Raw genomic sequence first — 24,781 nt, forward strand, 5'->3', positions numbered from 1 at the left:
GATTTTTTGTGGTGGTGATTTTGGTCCATTATACGGGGTTCGTTACAATGGGCACCAGCGATCCCCGTGACCCAAAATGGAATAAGCGGGTAAAGATAATGGATGGATGGATGGATATTTTTAAACATATAAATTGTTTTAGAAAATTTTATGGTGATATCAAGGCGATTCCACAATCCTATTCCCTGAATTACAACGCAGCGCTCCTTCAGACTAGTTTTAAATGGAGGTTTTACAAACATTTCCATTCCCTTAAGGTTATATTGACTCTCTTTTTTTTAAACAAATTTTAATTGAATATTATATTTGAGGGTAATATTTTAATGAGCTTTATACATGACTTGTAAAATACTATATTCAACCAAATCATAAAATTTTAATAATTTCAACTGATGAAATAATATATTTGTTGGCATAGCACTTCCTACTAATAATTCTTATAGTTCTTTTTGTAAAATAAAATTAGGGTTTGTAATTGTTTTGCATGCTTTTCCCCAAACTTCAGTACAGTAGATTAAATATGGAACAATCATTACATTATACAATATATACAAAGCTTTGTCATTCAAAAACTCTTTTACTTTATACAGCAACGCAATTGATTTTGTTATTTTTATTCGTAAGTAATTTACATGAGATTTCCATGTCAGCTTTTCATCAATAACAATAGCCAAACAAATAATTACATTAACTCTGAATTTCAGTGTTGTCAATTTTAAATGGGACTTTGATCATTTTATTTCTATTACTAAATATCATGTAGTTTGTTTATTTTCCAAATTTAATGATAACTTATTAAGTTGGAAGCAAGTTTGTATTTTTATGAATTCTGCCTGTATCATGTTAGCATCCATTTATTATCTTCACCCGAACAAAAAAATGTTGTATCATCTGCAAATAAAACACACTACAAAAGCCCTGACACATCAGCCAAGTCATTCACATACAAAATAAACTACTTTGGTCCCAACACAGAGCCCTGAGGAACTCCACATCTATTAACACAAAATTCTGATCTTACATAATTTACCTGTACAAACTGTCTCTTATTATTCATTACTCTTAGATGCAACCACACACCAAAATGGAAATCGGTACCTTGTTTATTTTTCAAGTTATCATGCTCCCAACATGCACTGGCAGACAGACAACGAATGGACGGATGGAGAGTATTTTCAATTCCCTATTTTTGCTCCGTGACGGTGTGCAACAAATGTGATAAAAGAGTTAGACACTGCAGAGACACCAGTTTTAAACAACTGATTTATTCCCACATTGCTCTGTTTATTTTTTTACATTCCTTCACTGCCAGAAACTCTGAGTGTTCTTCTTGTTCTTTAATATTAAAGCTAATGTTTTGTAGTCTCCACAATAGTTCCTATCTGTGAACAGAGCTGCCAGGTTGAGTTGGATGTAAGTCAGTGTGATTCCTCCTGAAGTCATGAGCCGATGATCTGTGTGTTTGTGTGTTGCACACTCTGCAGTCCTGACTTCATCACTTCTTACAGACTCATTTAAATGATTTCAGTTCTGCTGAGTGATGATGTGACCTCACATAGACCTTTAATGAGGACAGCTTATATCACCATCTCTGGCCTAGTTCCACACAATCCACGTGTGGGCTTCTTTTCTGTTTAAGTAAGACATTGAAAACTTTGGTGGGACCAGTTCAAACTGTATTTATCGGACTGAGACAGCAGAAGGGATGACTGTCTGAAATCTGTGAGGACTTGCTGGCTTCATGTCTCCAACATTCCTCCTTAACATGTCCAGATCTGCTGCTTCTGCACATGTGCACAAGCCCAAACCTCTGATACTGATCTGAGACTGAACAAAGCAGCAGGAACAAAAACTAATGTATCTTTTTTACATTGATACAACTGTAGAATATAAAAAGGGAATGAACCATAACATGTTCTAAACAACATTCAAAATGCTGGAAGAGATTTGAGCAATTTCATTCTTTGTAAATTTCTGTTCACATTAACAGATCTTTAAACAGACATGCAAGTCCTTATAGCTACCCCATAGTGGGACTAACAGTCCTCATAAGTCTGAGACCACCCTCTGGCTAACAACAAAATAAAAAATAAAAAAATCAATGTATGTACAGTATAAGGACTGAGAATGGAGACAAAAAATGCCACTCTACCCGAAATGGTTAAAAGGACTGATGATGTCCTTTGTGGTCCAAAGACACCGATTATTAACTAACAAATAATTGCTTTTGTCAGTTATTAGGGTCTGTAATCTAAAAAAGTTAAGTCAGGTCCTAAACGTCCAGAAGACCTGACTTAACTTTGTTAGATTTTTCTACCTGGATAATTGAGCATGCATCAGGATAGGGTCTGTAAAGTTTTCAAGAGTTTGAAGACCATTGTTCTTACATGCAGATGTGTTTGTGTGTGCAGAGTCTCCCTCAGAGCAGACTGGACGCCGGCGCAGTATGCCAGGCTCCTCTGAGAAAAACACGGCCTCCGTGGAGGCAGGATCCATCACTGCTGCACCTTTCAGAGTCACCGTGAGCACCGTAAGTTCACTTTGATCCATCATCTGTCTTCTCCACCACCTTCTCTTTGGCCTTAGCTGATAGAGCTATGGGCAGAAGGCTGGTACTGTTTGACCATGGATGATACTGATGAGTTTATGGATTCAGGAGACTGGCACTGATGGATCCATGGTTTAAGACACCAGTGTCAGGTTTTTAGGATGGTTCAGACCCAGAATGCAGACTGGACACAAGAATCTTGAAAAGGAAACTTATTTAACTAATAAAACAAAAATGCTGACATGGCAACAAACTGGGGCCTAAGGAGAAAACTCTGGGTGTGGAATGAAAGTCCTCCATCCATCCATCCAACATATTTACCTGCTTTTTCCTTTATGGGTCACGGGGGTCACTGGTGCCCATGTCCAGCAGTCACTGTACATGAGGCGGGGGACACTCTGGACAGGTCTCCAGTCCATCACAGGGACAAATAGAGACAAATGAGACAAACAACCATTCACTCTCTCAATCACACCTAGGGACAATTTAGTTACCAATCAGTCTAACATGCCTGTTTTTAGTCTGTGGGAGGAAACTGGAGAACCTGGAGAAAACCCACGTATGCACAAGGAGAACATGCAAAGTCCACACAGAAAGGTGCCTGGCCAAGATTTGATCCGGTGACCTTCTTGCTGAGAGGAAACAGCTCTGCCAGCAGGCCACCATGCCACCCAGAATGAAAATCCAACAATAGAGAACAAATGTGAAGATGGAAAGAAACTGGATATACAGAGCAGAGGAAATTGTGAAAGTGGAGGCAGCTGAGTTAATTGCTGCCTGAGACCAGGTGAGAGTGGCAGATTGACTGGAAAAACACTGGGGAAGCTGTCGGAGGAGAAATGAGAAATGATCCAGGGAACAAAGGGATGCTAACAGGAAAAACTACAGATAACATAAACACAAGAATACCAAACAAACAAACAAACAAACAAACAAAAACAACCCTAACAATAAAGTACAACAATCTTCGGACACAACTAACAAAATGCACAGTACATGACAACCGGTAAATAGATCTATTAATTGAGAAGGCTGGTACTAATAAAAACATAATTGGTTTTGAGAAGACTGCTTCTAACAGATGCATTTAAGAGACTAAAACTATCATAGCCATCATTCCAGGAAACTAGTACTGATAGGTCCATGGTTTTAGGAAGGCTGACTAGGTGTCCAGATGGACTGGGACTGATTTTAAACCATCCATCCATCCTTTATCTTTACCCGCTCCTTCCTTTTCGGGTGGCAGCGGTCACTGGTGCCCATGTCAAGCTGTTGCTGTGTGAGAGGCAGGGTACACCCTGGACAGGTCGCGAGTCCATCCCATGGCCACTGAGATGAACAAGACAAGACAACAAGACACTCTCACACCTAGGGGCAATTAGAGTTACCAATCAGTCTAACATGCAGGGTTTTGGTCTGTGGGAGGAAACCGGAGAACCTGGAGAAAACCCAGGAGAACATGCAAACTCCATCCAGAAAGGCCCCTGGCTGGGATTCCATCTGGCAACCTTCTCACTGGGTGACAGCACTACTAACTGCGACCCCGTGCCGCCGACTTGAAAGCAATTTACTGAAAATATGTCAAGTGTGTACATGCTACATTTATATGAAACAATCTGTCTTTTGTTGCTTTAATCATTTAGCATGTTTGAAAAGTTTCATAATGTGCATGCCCTCCCACACCTGTGCGCGCGCGCACACACACACACACACCTGCTCAGTCGTCACTGACTGACTCTCCTGTCAGACCCAAATGAAGAGCTCCTCAGTTTGTCACCTCAATGATGTTCTGCCATGTTTAAATCAGCAGATAAACAGTCAGGAAATGGAGCAAAAATCTGCCATGAGTCATCAGTTTAATGTATTTGGCAATTAGCAGCATTTATTTTCATTAGTAACAGACGCGAAGACAACAGGATGTGCAAACACTCAGACTCAGGACATTAAGGCCACAAACTCTTAGTTTCTCAAAAATGTATCTTCTATTTAAGCTTTATAAACTCTTTATTGCTGAGCTGACACATGACCCAAGTCAGAAGCTAAATTATATTAGTGTCCTACATAAATAGAAATAAATATGTTTGTTTTGGCTCTTTTTACATATTTAACACTTAAATATCTGTGAAAATGTCAAATGTATACAAAGAACAGATTACACTGCTTCTGAGTTGTTTAATAATATCATTTTATTCAATGAGTTATACTTGTAAAATAAAACAAATTTTGGGAGTACCTCTGTTATTGTTAGCTGTTACATCTTATGTCTCTGCTCATGACTTTTTGATTGATTATTTTATTTTATGCACCTACTGGAGAATTTAAAAAAAGAAAGAAGTTGCAGCTTGTGGTCAGATGGAAGAGCAACTCGTTGATTTACTGTCTCTAAACCAGATACTTAACTTCTTTAGGGGAAATAAAGTCCAAGAAGCTATGCAGAAAAATAATCCAGATCACATTACCACGTTCCTCCCACCCACGTGATTAACATTCATCATCTGATTCTGACTCCTGCATAAAAAACTTCCTCCACAGATACTGAAGCCTGTTTCTCATGCAGTTTCTCTCATGCTGCCTCCTTCTGGTCTTTGCTGGTTAAACATCAAAACCACCTCATTATTTGAACTTCACCTGGATTTATCACGTTTCTGCTCAGATTAAAGATGAATAAAAAGGTGCTTTAACTGAGGCAGAGGTTAAAACCTCAGGTCCATCAGAGAAGACCTTTACAGCGTTTGCTTCCTGTTTGTGTGTTTAGTGGTGGATGAACAGATCCATCTCCATCCTTCTCCTCTCCTCCGTGACAAACTTCTCTCCTTCTAATAAAAAGAGCTGCGATGACATGTGAAGCACTGAACCTCAGCCTTGAGCTAAATCTGTCAAAATGTTTTTCTCTCCTCTGTTTGCAGAGACTTCACTTTCTGCACAAACACCAGCAGAGAGCAAAGAGGAAAATGAAACCTCTTCAAAGGCTGATTTCATCATCAGGACTATTATAGTTGGCTTCTTCCACCTGATCAGTGATCGGTGAAACCAAACACAGACTCTGACTCTGTCCACGATCTGACCAACTATTAATGTGACTTTACTGTTTCTCCCTGCATTTCATCTCCTCCCAAATGGAAGCAGGAGGTCTAATTGTACCCATGTGTCCCTGTTTTTATCAGGTTACGTTACAGGATCAGCAGAGGTTCTTGTTAAAGCAAAGCTAATCCTGCTGATTGTTCTGCTTCTGACTCAATCAGCTAGCATTAAAAACCTGTAGCTGCAGAGCCAAGGGGATAAAATTAACCTGTTTCAGACAATTTTTTTTCTTTATGACAAAAACAAGGCTCTGTGAAAACACTGAACTCTGGTTTAATGGATCTGGACAGGCTGAGATTACAATCAAGTATGCAGCTCTGTTGTTGTGTACTCCCCCCCCCCACCCACACACACACACACACACCCACCCACACACACACACACACACACACACACACACACACACACAGAGAGAGAGATTTGTAATGAAGGAACACAGTAAACAGTAAAAAAGGTACTTTTGTAAATGTTGATGCATTCCTTCAGCAGATTCCCTTTAGACAAGAGCAATCAGACAAACAGAAAGTTTGTCAGAACCAGAAACTCCTCCATATTGAAAGTGTTCACATTTTATTCTCTGTTTTTCCCTGTCAGACACTGAAAAGTGGAATAATTGGTGTGACTCACACATGTGAGAGCAAAATCCTCTGGATGTTTGAGGAAAAACAACAGCAAGGACACTATGTCTGTATAGATACTCACTTTCTGATAGTCATGACGTTTCTTGAGATACTGTTAAAGGTAAGGGAATATTGGAAAAGAAAGGACAGGACAGGAAGGGGAAGAGTTGGTGTAGTCAAGGGTCAAGGATTGGTGCGATGAGGACCAAGGAGGAAGGACAACTCCATGAAAATGTACATTTTAATCAGAGAAAAAGCTGACAAAACAGCAACGGGACAAATTAAAGATAGCAGGGAAGAGCAAGTTGACAGGATGGAAAACTCAACAACAGCCCTATTTGCACAGGATTAGTTTTACCTAGGGACACATGCTATTTGTAATAATTACTGAGATTGTCTGTGTTGTTAATCCCATGCAAATCCGCCATGCCAGTAATGTGTAAATTAAAAATTCCCCCGCACATTACCTACTATATTTTGCTGAACTCCAAGGTCCTATGATAATACTAATCCAATGTGAATAGACATCTCTGTGATTTGGACAGAAATGAGCAGGATCCAATACATAATGAGGTGTTTTTGTTTCTTGGGTGCATTTTTATTTGCTTTTGGCAAAGGAGGTTGCATTGGAGTGCATAAATAACCTTTTGTGTCCTGGCACAGCAAAAGCCTATCGACCTGTAACGGTCACCAAAAAAAAAAAGAAAAGGCTGAAGAGAAGGAACAAAATCATGCAAATGGTGGCTCACATCATGCATTGCTTTGTGTGGTAAGAATCATTTTCTTTTGTTTGTAGACTTATATACAGCTGGCTAGCGCTGGCAGTAACACAGCACTGAGCTGTGGCCGTAGCCTGAAAAGTAGTTTTAACATCAACTCACATCATTCATGTCATTCCTCGGATGTTACGCAGCGTGTTAACATCATATCCGGAAGATGTCTGTAAATTTCAGTTAAATTTCAGGCTTTGATTATCCTGTGCGAATGTGCCACATAAAAAGCAAATGTTGGGGAGTAATTTATTTATTACATGTGGTCCCAAGGTAAAACGAATCCCATGCGAATAGGGCTAAAGGCTAAATCAGTAGCAAAACAAAAGATCCAAAGAAACAAGGTGCAACAGGAACAAAATAAAAACAGTGGACTACAGTTGGAAACGCTTGTCATAAATAAGACCTAATAGTTTCTGCAGAATGAATAATAAAATAACTAAAAAATGGTTTATGTAAAACTGTCTGTTTTACGTTTTCTGCAATAATTATATCAAATATTTGTCCATTTTGATTTCCTGTTGCACATTGACCATAATGATTTGAGCTGTAATTACTGTAACAGTGACACGTCAGCAGATTTATTTTCCAGGAGAGAGGAGAATATCCCTTTACTGCATCACGTGATGATTAAATAGAGCAACGCTGTCATAAATATTTGATTACATCAGCAGGGCATGTTGAGAGTTAATGGTATGATTTAATTTGTCTTCATCTTTTCTAAGACTGTCGGTGGTGGGCACAGTTAACCAAATAGTTAGCTTCGCTTACCCATATTTGGCTAATGCAAAAATCAGCTTCACAAACGCTAAACCTCTAAATAGGTACAAACAATTAGCAGAGGCTAACGCTAAACTGCTAACCACTAAGACGAATGTCAGTGTCCGTTACAAGACTTTGTCTTCTTTATGTTGAGGCTGCGTCAACTAATCACATCTTGTCATGTGTTCACGTAAGTCAATAACGTAACGGACTCTTCCAGACACACCCACAGCAGACAGGAACAAGCTTGTTAATTTTGTTAACGGACTTAAAGTTGGTGAAACCTAATTAACCGATAGCTAAATACATTAATGGTTTTCAAAATGAGCAAAAATGCTGATCTACTAAACGAAAAATTATTAGCTGCTAGCGGATTAGCGGAACTGTGCTCCCCACTGCAAACAGCAATAAGAGCTGAGGCTAAAATAAAACTATTTGATTCTCCATCCATCCATCCATTATCTTTACCCGCTTATTCCATTTTGGGTCATGGGGGTCGCTGGTGCCCATGTCCAGCAATCACTGTGCGAGGGGCGGGGTACACCCTGGACGGGTCGCAAGTCCCTCACAGGGCCACATAGAGACAAACAACACAAACAACCATTCACTCTCTCACTCACACCTAGGGACAATTTAGAGTTACCAATCAGCCTAACATGCATGTTTTTGGTCTGTGGGAGGAAACCGGAGCACCCGGAGAAAACCCACGCATGCACGGAGAGAACATGCAAACTCCACCCAGAAAGGCCCCTGGACCGGGGTTTGAACCATGGACCTGCTCGCTGAACGGCAGCAGCTCTACCAGTTGCGCCACCGTGCTGCCCACTATTTGATTCTATTCTTGTTTAGTTTTTCTGCAGATTCTTTCTGCTCTGTTGAGTTTTCATCTGATGGTGACCTCATCACACATTTACTGGACTTTTATATTCACTTTCTTTCTCACTTTTATTTGTTTTTGTCTTCCACCATTTAATTATTGCAGTTCCAGTTTTTAAATGTCTGCTCCTGTAGATCAACCCTTTCTAACAATTACTGTCAATTTCTCTGTTTTTGCTTTGTCTCATCGATTTGCTGTTTCATATCTATTTGCTGTTTCATATCTATTGCTGCTGCTGTTCTTCTACTTGAGGTTTTTGTTCTGATTAAAATACAGCCTTACAGTTATTAGTTCAACCATGTTGACCTTCAACATTCCTAAACGCTCTCTGTTTTGACAGGCTGGGTGAGGGAGATATTCCTGTTTTACGTGTCACACAGCTGACCATGATCACTGCTGATAGTTAAAGAGACAGATAAGGAGATTTATTTCTGTTTTTGTCTTAATCTTCTTATTCATCACTGAGGTAAAAGGTAAAAAAAATAAAACAGACGGGTACTTTAATCACATAAGTTTTCATTTATTGACTTATATCAGAGGTGCAAAAGATAAACATTTGAATTGATAATGGGTTGGGTGGGAGGAGTCAAACCGTATGTGGGAAGAGTCAAATAGTCACTGGACTGGGTGGGTGAAGTCCAAATAGGTGGACTCTATTTCTGGACAAGGTGGGCGGAGTCAAACAGTCCGGTGGATCTAGAGATTTTTCTTGGGGGTGGCAAAGAAAGGACAAGATTCCAGCAGTTTAATGCAGGGGAAGTTTTAGCCTTAACTTCATTAATTCAAGTTATTTGTTTATGTACACAATTTACACAAATTACTGTACACAAAAACAACACTGAAATTTCTGCAGTTTTAGCTTCTCTCCATTTGAAACAGAATGTGTGAATTTTAAAGTGATCAGCGGAAAAGTTATGGACTTTCAGGGTTGCACGCATTTTTACAAAATTATTGTAGTGACTAGCCTAAAAAACGTGGTGGCAACTGGAGTGGCAAAATATTTTTGACAGTGGAAGCTGCCACTTTGTGTCACCTCCTAGATCCGCCACTGGTGGAGTCCAGCAGTCTGGACCGTTCTGCTGCTGTCCCAAGTTATTGCTCCACACTCACACATTTTCTTTCTTTATTTTTAGTAAAACCTAAAAGAAATTAATTTGTCTCTGTCTGTTTCTGCACCTCTCCTCTCGGTTGCTCGGTCTCTGTGTGAGGTACCAGTTACCATGGAGACAGTGAGGCGCTTCAGAGAGACTGATTACAGATGTTGGAAGGAATAAAGCATGTGAGGTCTTACCAAGAAGGATCAGAAAACTAATTAAAGACCTTATTTAATGCAAAAATGTCTCACACACCAACGTAATTCAGGGTGTAAAGTTTATTGTCCAATAAATCTGTGCTGTTTGTTCATTACTCAGAGTCTATCCACCAAGGTCAAAGGTCACTGCTACGTGTCCATTTATGTTTAGAATAAACTCTGTATTTATTAGAAAGATAGAACAAGAAAAACAGTTTCCTGTCTTACAAAATATTGTGCCAAACTTTTTTTTTTATATGCTTCACTGGCTCGTTTGACCTCTTTGTGGCATGGAGTGTTCATCTTGGCATGAATAGTTCCCATCCTGCAGCTTAAATCTCTGAGATGAACCAGTTCTGACGCCGTTTCTCTGACCATCCTTCTCCGTCAGGGCTTCCTCAGTCGAAAGCTGAAAGGATCCATTAAACGCACCAAGAGTCAACCCAAACTCGACCGGAACTCCAGCTTCAGACACATCCTGCCTGGGTTCAGGAGCTTTGACAATGACAGGTAGGACTGAGCCCATTACACACCGCTTCTTTCATCCTGATTGTTCCTTGGTTTAGTTGGACCTCCTGGTTCTCTATCATTCTCCTCAACACTTCTGCTTGTTGTAATAAATCATCTCAATGCCGCTGATCCATTTCAGACTGCAGTTTTTCCTCCCACCTGCTGCTTCTCAGTTTCTCTGGATTGTTTTCATGAACCTTCAGTGTTCATCTCACATACCTCAATAAGAAAAGAGACTGAGAGGAAAATGAAGCTTTCTTTTCTCTCCTGTAACACAGAAAACACTTCTCAGCATGGAAAGGTTGGAGACTGCACATGTTTCCAGGAAGTTGACAAAACCAAAATGCCTTGTTAGAACATGTTGGGAGGCTGAAGTTTGTGGATAATTATGTAAAATACAATCAGAACTAAAGAGTGATGCACATTGAGATGACCCCCCCCTCCCCCCATAACAACACCACCTCACCACTCGCAGCAGCAGGATTACAGCTCCGGTTGTGTGTGGTTAGGGGGGTGCTGAGAAAGTACATGTAGAAAGAAGACCTATTTCACTGAAATATTTTCTTGAAATGTTGACCAGATTTTGGATTTTAGTTTTAAAAATGCAACAGGACCCCTGGAAACAGAAGTTTAGAGGAGACAGCCTGAAGGTTGTGGATTTTGTTCATGTTGCACCATCTTTTCCAGCATATAAAACAGATATTTGTATTTTATCTCTTGTAGTGTTTAAAGTTATTGACAAAAGAAAATCTAATATATCTCATCACTTCTGGCATTGTACTGAACTGGTAAAATGTCAGCCGGTCAGTTTGTGTGAACTAAATAATGATAAGTTACTGAACTTTAGTGTGATGCTGCAGTCAGCTGAAGCTAAATCATGATCTGATTTTCTAGATCAGGGGTCTGCAACCTGTGGCTCCGGGGCCACATGTGGCTCTTTGGTCCTTCTGCAGCAGCTTTTTCAGGCTTTGACCAAAACTAACATAAAACTGAATTTTATTTAAATTATTACCAACAATGAAAAACTGCTAATTTTATCAGATGTCCTGTCATTTTCAAATATGTGAAAAATGGTACAAATACAAGACGAAAACATGTGGACTACACTCAGGTCTCTCTTGAAAATGAGTCCTCGAGGCTCAATGGGATTTACCTGTCTAAATAAAGGTTGAATGAATGAATCATGCTAGTAGTTTGTTAGCCACTTTAAGTCGACTTCAGTCTCACAGCATGATATTTCTCTCAAAACCACCAAAATCTTTTGGAATATCTTTAAGACAAGTTGCTGAGAAGAAGTAACTTTGATGACACTAAAAATAAAACACAAAAAAACAAAGTCATAGTAAACCAAAGTGTTTATTTTTCTTTGAAAATGTGACTGGATATCCAGCAAACTGGCCTGATTTTATTCTGTCTTTAACTTTCTGCTTTAAGTCTGATACTTAATTCTTCAACAATGAAGATAACTCACATCGGCCTGCAAAGTTCAGTGTTTTAATGATTATAAAATTGTTAAAAAGTACTTTTTTTTTACATGAATCTGGTCTTTTATTTTGTATTAAAATGTAAAAAATCAATAAATGTTGATAATAGTTAGACATTTTTTGTATACCCCCCCCCCCCACACACACACACACACACACACACACACATGCACACACACACACACTGGCTGGAAAAGCTATTCCCAACAAACTTGTAGTGACCCATGGGCCACCAGTTGACAGTGCACAGTTGTAGCAGGTAGTTAGTAAGCAAAGTGACAAAAATGGCTCCTTTTATTGCAACGCTTGCAGACCCCTGTTCTAGACTTTAAAAATATTCAGAATGGAGATTCTCTGCACTCAAGGAAACTTGTCATTAACGCTGTAATCAGCCTCATAAACAATGAACAAATGAAAGTGTCGCCTGTCGTCTTGTCATGCAGTCAGTCCCAGAATGGGTTGGAAATGACTCTCAGCTACTACCACTTTAATATTATTCACATGTCAGTAAAATAAATACAAATATATTTTTAAGATTATCTGCTGTAATAATACAGTTTTGTTTTTTACTTTATTTATTTTTAAAGCAGTGGCTTTGCTCATCTTGTTGGCTCATTGTTAGAGTTTACAAAAATGTTGCTGTAGTTGAGAAACTTACGTCTGCAACACGAGCACAAAAATGAAATCTGTGATGAATCAGTGGTAAATCAGACAGGAGGGATTTTTGTTTTTTAAAAGGCTGTTTTTAGGCTCTTCCACAAAAGAATTTTGTGTTAATTGGTAAATGATTTTCTCACTCTGAAACTTGCTTTCATAAAATATTTTTAATAACTCCTACAAGGCCACAGTGTGAAAACAAGGCTGTAACAATAAAAAAAAAAAAAAAAAAAGAAGCATATTCACAAAATACCATTCCAGTGCGGACAGGCCATAAATCTGCTTGGTTACTGCAGACGTGCATCTATATTTTGTTAAACATTTTTAATAACTGAGCTGAACTGGACAACTGAGTATTTATCTGATCTGAACTTAATTGAATCCTAATTAATAACCTTTATTATTAACTTTATCCCAATATGATCCTGTTTTTGGTGAGTTTTGGAACGTGTTTTGTGGTTTTGTAGAACAATCTGTGGCTGAACCCACAAGTTCTTGAAGCTAACAGGTTTATTTTAGATCTTTGCAGTAATTTATGAGACAGAATTAGTTTTGAATTTTATGCATTGTGTTTTTATAGCTTCAGATTAAAGCTGGACAAAGGTGCACCAAAGTTCATGCTCAATAATCCAGGTCAAAATCCAACAATGTTCAGTCAGGTCATCTGGACGGTTTCTTGTTTTGCTGAGACTTTTCGTCCTTCATCCAAAGGACTTCATCAATCTGAGGAGCCACAAACAAACAGTCCTACAAACAGCACACTCCATAGTGAAAAAAACAAGAAGAGGTTCTATGCAGACCAAAAGTGGGCATTTCTATATCCTATTTGTAAAAAAAAAAAAATCGGTGTAACTTTTTATAACTGTTTATTGTTGTTGCTGTTGTCCATTGTTGTCATCATTCTTTGTTGAAATCAGGTCTCTCTTGTTAATGAGTCCTCGAGGCTCAATGGGATTTACCTGTGTAAGTAAAGGTTGAATGAATGAAAAATAGGCATTTGTGGAGGGCAAACACTGATTGGCTAGCTGTATTTGCTGGCTCTTTAGGTAAGTTACATCAGCTCTTTTTTTTTAACTGAAGGTTTCTAAGAAACAGCGTTATATCTGCTGTCAAACACAATAAGATTCTCTTTTGTTCTTGGGTTGTAGGCTGCACCTGACACAGATTGGCTTGAGTGTGGTCTGGGTACAATGAAATATGAAGCATCAGAAGCAAAACCTGCTCCTATTTGTCAAAAAGTCTGGTCTCAAAGATCATGAGTCCTGTGACGAGATAATGGCCCAAAACAAACGCTAAAAACAAAATTTGCTCTTTAGAAGTGCTCTTCAATGAGATCTGATCTATGAAAGGAGCTGAAACATGGAGTAGAATTGACCCTTAAAATGTGAGGCAGCTGAGGAAGTTAATCAGTAAACAGAAATACCTGCTCCAGTTGCAGAAATCTTACAGAAACTGACAATCACTCATCTGCAGTGACTGCTTTAAAAGGTTGAACAAGAAAATGTGACATGAAAGGAAACATCCTTTGTCCCAAGACCAGTTTAAGTTTTCCAAGATGGCGCCGGTGTGTAGGGCTGCCCGTCTCTCGCTCTCTGCTTGTATTTTATTTTTGTTATTTTTACAATGGTTTGTGCAGTGTGCTGAGTCATATTTTCAGTATGATCGTCGGGCACTTTTGGAGCTCCGTACTTTTGCTGAAATTCCCGCGGAGTTTTTGAACAGCGGCCATCACTCTCCCCCACCGGTCCTATCTGAGATTCCTGCGTTCCTTCTGCGTGACCCTGGCCTTTCTCCATGGAGGAAACGTCGCAGACGTCGTGGGAAGCGTGCAGGGATTTTGGTGAAACTGAGGCAAAGTGTGGATTATTCTAACAGGACTCGCTCTGGATCTGATCATCTCCTCTCTGACCCGTGGTGCTCCCGGGGCCCGGCTGCTGGCCAGCTGCCCGCGCGCTCAGTCCATGGAAACACCTGGAGTTGTTTACCTGTGCGCCGCACCAGCAGACCAGGAGGAGCTGTTCTTCATAACCTGCGCCCGCTGGCGCGCGCGTCTCCCTCCACGGCTGTGCCTGTGTCGGACAATATCAGGATGTGTTTAATCAATGCAAGGTCTGTTTCCAACAAGACGTTTATCCTCAATGACTTTTTTAAAGATGAGGAGTTGGATTTTCTGTTCGTCACAGAATCTTGGATTTCTGATGGTGAGTCCAGCGCCCTGGTGGAACTACTTCCTCCGGACTGTGTATGTTGCAATGACCCACGGCCATCAGGTCGGCGCGGGGGGGGATTATTAACAGTTTTTAAAGCAAACTTTGCGTGTAAACAGTTGTCCATCCCGATGTCCCGCGCCAGCTTCGAGCTGAGCGCCTTTGAACTTGGACACTCTCCTCCGGTCCTGTGTGCGCTCATCTACCGCCCACCTCGTTCTAAGGACTTCATAAATGAATTCTCTGACTTTTTGGCTGATATCACACAGAGATACACTCACTTTTTGCTTATTGGTGACTTTAATTTGCATGTGTGTTGTCAGGAGAAGCCCTTAGTGAAGGACTTTCTGGATTTATTGGACTCTTTTAATTTAGCTCAGCAGGTGAGCGGCCCCACCCAGGAACATGGTCACACGCTGGACCTCGTTTTAACACGCGATGTCTCTGTTTCTAATTTGAAAATCGGTGACAATGTTTTTTCAGATCACATGCCTGTATTGTTTGACTTCACCCCCCCTTGTCATACTGCTAAGACGCGCGTTCCTGCACGTACGCGTTCCATTAACCATTTCACTGCTGCTCGTTTTAATGAAGGTTTTAATTCTGAGAGGATCGAACAGCTCTCGGTGTCTCTTACCACTGAGGAGCTAACCTCTCAGTTCAACTCTGCCTGTTTAGATGTTCTGGACCGTGTTGCTCCCCTTAAGACCAGAAAAACGAAACTTAGATCAGAGCCTTGGCTGAATGACGTCACGCGAGCCGTTAGGAGGCAGTGTCGCAAAGCTGAACGAAAGTGGAGGAAGGACAGGCTCCAGGTGTCTTTTCAAATGTTGAGGGAGAGTTGGCGTCACTATCAGAAAACCGTTAAAGCTGCCAAATGTAAATTCTTTTCTGATTTAATTGTCTCCAACTCCCACAACCCCCGAGTTCTTTTCTCCACCCTGAACTCAGTTCTACACCTCAGTGAGCCTTCACCTCTGGAAGCCTCAACTGAGCTGTGTGAGAACTTCGTCCATTTCTTTTTAGAAAAAGTGGCAAACACCCGGGCACTCATTTCTCCACCAGCTCATGATCTGTCCATCCCATCTCAGTGTGTGGCTGTGTTTGACCACTTTGAGCCCATCTCTCTGTCCTCTCTGGAGCAGGTAATGTGCAGCATGAAGCCATCTGGTTCCCCCTTTGATGTGGTCCCCCCTCGACTACTAAAGGAAGTTTTTCCTACCCTGGGTCCTTTTATCCTCACTATTCTGAATAGCAGTTTATCCTCAGGTGTGGTGCCAAAGACTTTTAAACATGCTGCTGTCCAGCCCCTCCTGAAAAAACCTAACCTTGACCCCTCAGTCATGTCCAACTTCCGGCCTGTCTCCAGACTCCCATTCACCTCTAAACTACTGGAAAAAATTGTGGAGTCTCAGTTGAAACAGTTTTTGGGGGATCACGCTATCCTTGAGTTATTCCAATCTGGCTTCAAATCTCTCCATAGCACTGAAACTGCTCTACTGAAGGTTTTTAATGACATTTTCATATCCACAGACGCAGGTGATTCTGTGCTGCTTGTCCTATTGGACCTTACATCTGCTTTTGACACCATCGACCACAATATCCTCATTTCTAGACTGGAGCAGTGGGTGGGCATCACAGGGTCAGCCCTTAAATGGTTTGGGTCCTACCTCTCTGACAGAACCTTCTGTGTCAATATCAAAGATTTTAGTTCGGCATCGACCGCACTCCAGTGGGGGGTACCGCAGGGGTCCATCCTCGGTCCCCTTCTCTTTTCTTTATACCTGCTGCCACTAGGTGCTATCTTCCGCAAACACGACATACCCTTTCATTTCTATGCCGATGATTGCCAAATTTACTTCCCCCTGAGGCACAGAGGCACACGCTCTATTCAGCCTCTTCTTGACTGCCTGGATGACATCCGGGACTGGATGGCTTTAAACTTCTTAAGCTTCAATGAGAAGAAGTCTGAAGTCATGCTGTTCCATCCCAGTGGCTCACTCATGAACTATGACATTGACCTATTCTCTCTAGCCCCGCTAGAGAAACAAAAGGTCACTAATCTGGGGGTGATAATGGACCCGTCCTTAAAACTCAACAGTCACGTAAACATGATGGTCAAATCCTGTTTTTTTCAGCTGAGACTGCTGTCTAAGCTGAAGCCTATACTCAACAAAAAGAACCTCGAGACAGTGATCCACGCCTTCATAACATCTAGGCTTGATTACTGCAATTCACTTCTGTTTGGAATCAGTCAGTCCTCCATTGCTCGTCTACAACTGGTCCAAAATGCTGCAGCCCGATTTTTAACTGGTACAGGCTATAGAGAGCACATCACGCCAGTTTTGGCCTCCCTGCACTGGCTACCCATTCACCTTCGGATCCATTTCAAAATTCTCATGTATGTTTTTAAATCACTGAACAGTTCCGCCCCATCCTATCTCACTGATCTTCTGCAGCCATATGTCCCACCGCGCTCTCTGAGGTCAGCAGACCAGATGCTTCTCTCAGTCCCAGAAACCCGTCGTAAGCTCAGAGGTGACAGGGCTTTCTCTGTTGCAGGTCCACGACTGTGGAATGAGTTGCCACTGAGTGTCCGGCAGGCTCCCACACTCTCAGTCTTTAAGTCTCGCTTGAAGACCCACTTCTATTCGCTTGCCTTTAACATGGTGTGATTTGTTTTGGTCCGGTCTGTTCTCTACTCTGTTGGCCATTTTAGTTAGCTTCTGCTGCTATTTGTATCTGTATTTCTATTTTATGTTTTCCTGTCCGCTGTGCATGTTTGTGTTCTTTTGTACAGCACTTTGGTTGGCCTTGTTGCTGTTTTAAGTGCTATATAAATAAATTGGTATGGTATGGTATGGTAAGTATCATTAATATTTTGGTTACTTTATTTTTCTTTCTCTATGAATCAATTGTAAGTATTTTCACATTTTTCAACAACCAAAATGGATTTTGTTTTTTTAATGTAATGGCTAGGTATTCAAAAACAAACATTTAGCCCTCCCACCCATAAATGTTGCTGTTATTTTGAAATGTAATTGGAAGTTCTGTGTTAAGAGAGGCTGAAAGAGAAGTTATGGAGACACCACTAATGTCGAACCGGTTAACACCATAGACAGAATATGTCTATACGGCTTGTTTTTGTTCAGCCTTTTTTTTTTGTCCAATCAGATGTGGCCCTCCAGACACAACCCATTTTTCTATTGTAGTGAGCTAGGGTCGGTTAGCTTCAGTTAGCTTCACTACAATCAATATTTAATGACGGGTTCTCTCTTTTTCGAGCTACTTGACAGATATGTGACAGAGATACTGTGTGGGAGATGGTCTAAAAACCAGTGACATGAGACGTTAATTTTCTTTGACCCATCAAAATGAATGTGGTCATTTATTAACAGAATCAAAATTTAACATCAACATTGTACACTTGATTATTCTGATTGAACGCAATAACACAGCTTAATTAATGAGCTTTACAATGAGAAATCATACGGCCATGATTTCTCACTTGCAACTGAAATACAACAGACATTTATGAAAATATCTGGATTAATTACTGGCAAGATAGAAGAGTTTTAAAGATGGGAAATGAAGGAGTTTAAATGGAGAGGAAAAAGATGGATGAGAATGTATATCTGTAGACCAGAACAACACACTCCTTTGAAGCGCAGTTCGCCTGCAGTACGCTGGTAGTGAAGCTCATGGCACCTCTTTACCTTTGGCAGAGGATGAATCCGCGGCGGTCAAGAGGTCCTTGGTACGCTACCTTTCAGCGTCTCCTCAGGGCGGCTGCGACTCGGCAGAAGTCGGGAGAACTAGTTCCACAGAACAAACCTCCTCAGAAGTTATAAAGTTTCACCGGGTGGAGTCACAGCGAGGCATCATGGCTCCTACAGGAACTCCAGCCGAACTTCGTCAGTATCAGAACTTTGGTTCAAGTGTAAAACTCTGAACTCTGGATCATCTCCCAGAACTCCGGTTCATGTCTCAGAACTTTTCTGTTCGGTTCTGCTCTCAGAACTGACTGGAACTAGGAAGTGTCGACATTTAAAGAGTTCTGTTTCCGGTTCATTTGAGAAGTCCTGATTGGTTGAAAGAACCAACAGGGGTGTGGTTTTAGTGACGTAAGAGGTTACTACAAGTCAGAAAAACAGTGGAGATGTTTTAGAACAGACAGAGAAATGTTTTGGAGCAGACAGAGAAATGTTTTGGCGAAATGGGAGGAAACAGGTGCCAGCTTCTCTGTTTCTGTCTGAGAGGTTTTAAAAACATGACAGTTCGTTCCAATAAACTTGTTTGCGACTGTCTCCGACTTTTGACCGACATCACTCCTTCTCATTTCAGACAGAAGATCAAAAAATGCATAATTACTCTGTAACAGACATTAACTTGATTTCTACTTTGAATGAGGATTAAAAATCATTAATACTGTTTCACAGTTGATTTAAAATGAGTAGTTCACTTCAACATTTAAAATGGTTTGAACTAAACACACTTTGATTATCAAGATATTGTAAAATAGTAATGATAATATAAAAAGAGAGTGTTCTTTCAATTGATTAGTGCAGGACACACTTAGAAAGTCTCTGGATGAGCTTAATTTGTATTTCTGGATTCAAATCAATGAAATAACAGTTTCTGTCCCATGAAGGTCATCAGGGTCAGGTTTTGACCTGAGGCTTAGTTCACTACACTATCGTCCAATCAGATGTGACCCGCCAGACGCACCCATTTTTCTATCGTCCAATCAGATGTGGCCTGCCAGACACGCTTATTGTCCTATAGTCCAATTAGATGTGGCCTCCCAGATACGCCTTCCGAATTTGTCTGCAGAGATACCTACTTGGAAAAAACGAACTGCAAAAAATGGAAACCGTCCACAAGCCTTGACTGAACATTGTTGGGTTATTAACTGGATTACTGAGCATGAATTTTGGTGTTTTGAACCACTTTGGCATGGTCTGTCTTAGAGGAGTTGATGGGGGAAAGGGCGGGCCCCGGAGGCCATCTTATCACCATCAAATTGGTTATTTTCACTATGGGAGTGTGCTGTTTTGTGAGACTCAATTTGTTTGATGGCTCCTCAGACTGAACAAGTCCTTTGGATGAAAGATGAAACATCTCAGCAAAAAAAATAAACCGTCCAGATGAGCTGACTGAACATTGTTGATTGTGGATTGTAAACGGGGTGGGGGTTGACACATCCATCTATAACACCAATACCGGTGGTTTTCATTGTGGCTTTTCTGTATCTGTTAAAGTATTTATATACATCAGGTTGTTTATTCAGTTAGAAATATCTATCATTAAACCGGCAATGGTCTCCATCCATCCATTACCTTTTACCTGCTTCTCCCATTTTGGGTCACGGGGGTTGCCGGTGCCCATGTCCAGCAATCACTGTGCGAGGGGTGGGGTATACCCTGGACGGGTCGCAAGTCCATCACAGGGACACAAAGAGACAAATGAGACAAACAACCATTCACTCTCTCACTCACACCTAGGGACAATTTAGAGTTACCAATCATCCTAACATGCATGTTTTTGGTCTATGGGAGGAAACCGGAGTACCCGGTTTAAACCCATGCTTGCACGGAGAGAACATGCAAACTCCACCCAGAAAGGCCCCCGGACCGGGATTTGAACCAGGGACCTTCTCGCTGAGAGGCAGCAACTCTACCAGTTGCACAACCGTGCTGCCTGCAATGGTCTCCGTCTGGTCGAAATGATGTATTTATATGTTTGATGTTTGTTTGTTGTATTCAAATAAAATGTTCGGTATGAATCTGAATCTACTGGTGTATTGGTGCTTCAGTTCAGCTTCCTTTAGCTTGAACGTTGTGGAAGATCATTGTGAGGAAAGTAATAAAAAGAAAGACATGATGGAAAGAGAGCAGCAGGGAGGACAAAACATTGTCTATAACACACAAAGTTTGTTTTCTCAGTCATCCAGGTATATAACAACAAAAAAAGGTTGAATCATGTCATCTGGACTTTGTTTTTTTGTTAAAAAGAAACGTTTCGCCCCTCATCCAAGAGGCTTCGTCAGTCTGAGGCCTAGCCATCTGGTATTACCAGATGAGGGGCGAAACGTTTCTTTTTAACAAAAAAACGAAGTCCAGATGACATGATTCAACCTTTTTTTGTTGTTATATACCTGGATGACTGAGAAAACAAACTTTGTGTTTTTGAAACCATTAGTGAAAAGGCCAGACTTCAGGGGTATCTGAGGCAGGCTTGAAACACAAGAGTCAGGGTGGCTTCTGGGTAATACCAGATGGCTAGGCCTCAGACTGACGAAGCCTCTTGGATGAGGGGCGAAACGTTTCTTTTTAACAAAAAAACGAAGTCCAGATGACATGATTCAACCTTTTTTTTTATTGTCTATAACACCAATAAAGTCATGACATTTAGAATTATTAAATTCTGCAAATGATCCCTAGGTGGTCCAAACAATATAAACTTGTTCTGAAGCTCCACCGTCATCTTTTCTTTTTCCATCGACACACACTGATTAGTCATATCATTATGACCATTCTTTCAAAAACAAGCCTGAAACCACTGAATTGTAGACTCTGACAGTTTTGTGGGTCTCATAACTAGTAGAACATTGTTTGGGTCCTAGAAGCTACGAGGTGGGGCCTTTGTGATGGTTGTCTATTCAGAACATCCCATAGATGTTTGGACGGAGACTGGGAGAATCTAGGGGAGGCCAAAACAAAAAGATGTTTTTTGAAACCTTTGTTGAATATTTTTTTCTGCAGTGTGATGGGAGCATCATCCTACAGAAAAAAAAGACGGTTACTCTTGGCTACAAAAGCAGCTTTAGTTTACCGCTTCATAGCAATAAGTCAATAATTTTTGTTGTGCTGCAGCTCAACAAACTTTATTAGCAAAGTTGACTACATCACTGTGTTTTACTTATTACAACCTCCTGCCCCTGTTCTCGATGCCCCCTCTATGTCAGTGGTCCAGCTTTATATCTTCTTGAATATTTGGCTGCGATTGAGAAGAAGGTGCTATCAGTCTGTCAGTCATTTTTATTGGCATCTTTTGAGTGTGTGTTCACCTCAATTAACAATCATAACAATCAATAATCAGGCTGAAATCCTGCTGAAATCTGCTCTTTGTGCTCTTAAACGATTTCTGGGTCACTGTGATATAAAGGATTTTACAGTTATAAAATAGATAATGCATGTCCACTAAAAGAGCTGTGTATCAGGCTGAAATTTTAAAATATAAGCACTAATAGTCCTTAACCCAGTGAAATTATCTTAAAGTCATCAGCTATTGCTTTCAATGTGTTACCGGGGAGTTTTGGGCCCCCATCCAGTGTGAAAAATGGACATTGGAAATACCATTCATTCGTCCATCTGTCTGTGCATGTTGTGAGCATGATATCTTAAAAAATAAGTAAGGTACTGACTGACCAGTGGTGGCTGGTGGAGTTTCTCCAGGGGGGCTAAACGGGTGTGGAGTGGAAATGCCCATTGTTTCATCAGCCTAGATGAAGTCAAAGTCTGCACTCCTGATTTCTTCAATGATGCACTCTCTCAAAACTGACAGCATACAATCAAGGAGTTCATGCTTCAGTCTTAGATGTTCCCTTAAACACAGTGGCAGTCTGCAGGCGCTCATGTAGAACTGCATCCAATGAAATCCATCAATCCTCTAAAAATACCCAGATTTTCTGAGCTTTCACTTTCATCATGGCCATGCAGGGCAAGTTCAAATGCAACACACAACTTGACACAGTCTATTATTTTTGATAGAATGTGCCTGCTTTTGTCAACCTCCTCATTGTGCTTACAGATACACTGTAGCCTTCATCAAGCTGAGATGAAATCTTTATTTTCTCAAACATGGCTAGTCGCAGTGAATTTTCCATGTGGATCCCAGTTTGTTCTTGCTTCTTTGCCTTTTCAAAAAAAATGCTTAAAATCTGTCTTAATCCATGCTGGGTCAGATCCTGATGTTTGAAAAAAATGAGGCAGGGAAAGCAGAATAAAGCATTAGCCTTGCTACATGCAGTTAGCCAAGCCTTGTTGCTAAACCATGTCCTGGAATAAGACTGAGTGTAATGTTTCCCTCTGTCTTTGGATTGCTGATTAATTGTGATGTTCAGCCCACTGCAGGAGGGTGATGATATGCAAATCAAGCTGCATTCAGCTCTGGGCACAGGAAAGGTGCGCCACAGTATTGTCCCATCTCTTGTAATGAACAGGAGCTACAACACATGTACAACTTTTTAACGAGAGTCTATGGGCAAAGATTTTTGTGCCCCAGGGCAGAAATAGGTCATCATCAATCAGACAACGTTGATGAACAAAACAACTTTACTCATTATTACCTATAAAATATTTATCTTGCACAAATGGTAAATGATAAATGGACTGTACTTATATAGCGCCTTTCTATCTTATTTCAAGATACACAAAGCACTTTACAACACAATCTGTGTCCTCATTTACCCACTCATACAGCACTCTACTAGATCTCTACAAAGCTAATGGATCAAATCATTCTAAAGAAACTAATCAGTGCTTTAGATTACATTCATTCACTGACGGGACACACATCAGAGGCTATGAGGGGTTCAGCGTCTTGCCCAGGGACACTTCAGCATGTTACTGCTGGTGGATTTGAACCCCCAACTCTCCCATTGGAGGACGACTGCCCTAACCACTCAGCCACAGCCACCCCTAACAACAACTAAAATAGTATTTACATATATTTCAAAATATTTTTATTTTATTATTTCATTTTTATAATTTTTTTAATGTCTTATTCAAGGTAATGTGGTGGTGGTGAGTAGTGGAGTGGTGTCCTCTATTGGCTAGCCGCCACTGGTACTGACTTCCATTTTAGTGTGTGGCTGCATCTATGTGTAATAAAGATTCCTTTTGAAAATTGGGCAGCCACGTCACAATTCAAGATGGCTACTACCATAAATGTATATATGCTAACTTTGTGAGCTGGATAACTTGAAAAGTAAGCAATATGCCAACTTCCAGTTTGTTGTGTCGCTGTATCTACTGTAGGTGTTGGAAAGATTAAATCACCAAGTCTAAATAGAAGTTGACCACCACGTAAACAGACCAGCACTTTCATTTGAGCGATTCTAGTTCTTATACTGCTGAAAAGTATAGTTTCCTCAAATGATTGTGGGGGCGAGATTGATCTATGGTGGCCACCCCCTGGCTCAGTCATTCGTTGTGGAAACAACAGCTCCCTCCCCTCACCATGATCTATCATGCTGCACTCAAGCAAATAAAAAAGTACCTCTGTTCTTAAACACAGTGTAACCCCTACCCATTTGAATATCTTGCACCAAAAACATTGTTTACTCACATTCTCTGTTCAATTCCAGACCAGAAAAACTTGAAAAATTCATTTTGAAGACTACAAACATTCAATATCTAAACCCTTCAGAGACAGGATGCACCGGCGTACTGCCTGTTCAGAGTTTAGCTTACACTCCCCATCATTTGTAACACAATTATCCCTTAAAGCACTCCTTATGCTGCCACCTGCACAGCTTGTGGTGGTGGTGGAGGTGGGGGGGGGGGGGGGGGGCAACGTATGCCAGTGTCCCCCTCCTTCGTCCCATTTTCTTGGTAAGGAGCTGTAATGGATTGGACCGCAGCATGACAGGAATACAGAAAAGTGTGTGTGTGTGTGTGTGTGTGTGGGGGGGGGGGGGGGTTGGGACCTGGTGCATGGTTTAAACAGCCATCTCAGTAAGCATGCAGCACATTCTTTACTCATTAAATCAGCCTTTTTAATCTGAACCAGTCGGAGGTTTTTATCTGGTTCTCAGAGAGTGATTTTAGTTTTAGTCGACACTGTGTGACCTGACTGAGGTTGAACCGTCTGCAGCTAAATATAACAAACAGCAGACTCTGAGAAAACCGCACAAACAGAGGAAACCTGAGGTGAATCCTGAATGAGCTCCATTAGGAAGTTATATATAT

General features: G+C 40.8%; 1 protein-coding gene across 1 annotated transcript in view; it reads left to right on the forward strand.

The window, feature by feature from the left end:
* Positions 1 to 24,781, forward strand: part of LOC119425022 (disabled homolog 2-interacting protein) — a 217,406-nt gene that overhangs the window by 60,223 nt on the left and 132,402 nt on the right. Inside the window, exons 2-3 of the mRNA XM_037692543.1 lie at positions 2,412 to 2,530; positions 10,341 to 10,459. Coding sequence (XP_037548471.1) covers positions 2,447 to 2,530; positions 10,341 to 10,459 — 203 coding nt within the window. The 5' untranslated portion in view covers positions 2,412 to 2,446. The remainder of the gene's footprint in view (positions 1 to 2,411; positions 2,531 to 10,340; positions 10,460 to 24,781) is intronic.

The sequence above is a fragment of the Nematolebias whitei genome, chromosome 18 (assembly GCF_014905685.2).
Source record: "Nematolebias whitei isolate Nwh7 chromosome 18, NemWhi1, whole genome shotgun sequence".
Classification (NCBI taxonomy): Eukaryota; Metazoa; Chordata; class Actinopteri; order Cyprinodontiformes; family Rivulidae; genus Nematolebias; species Nematolebias whitei.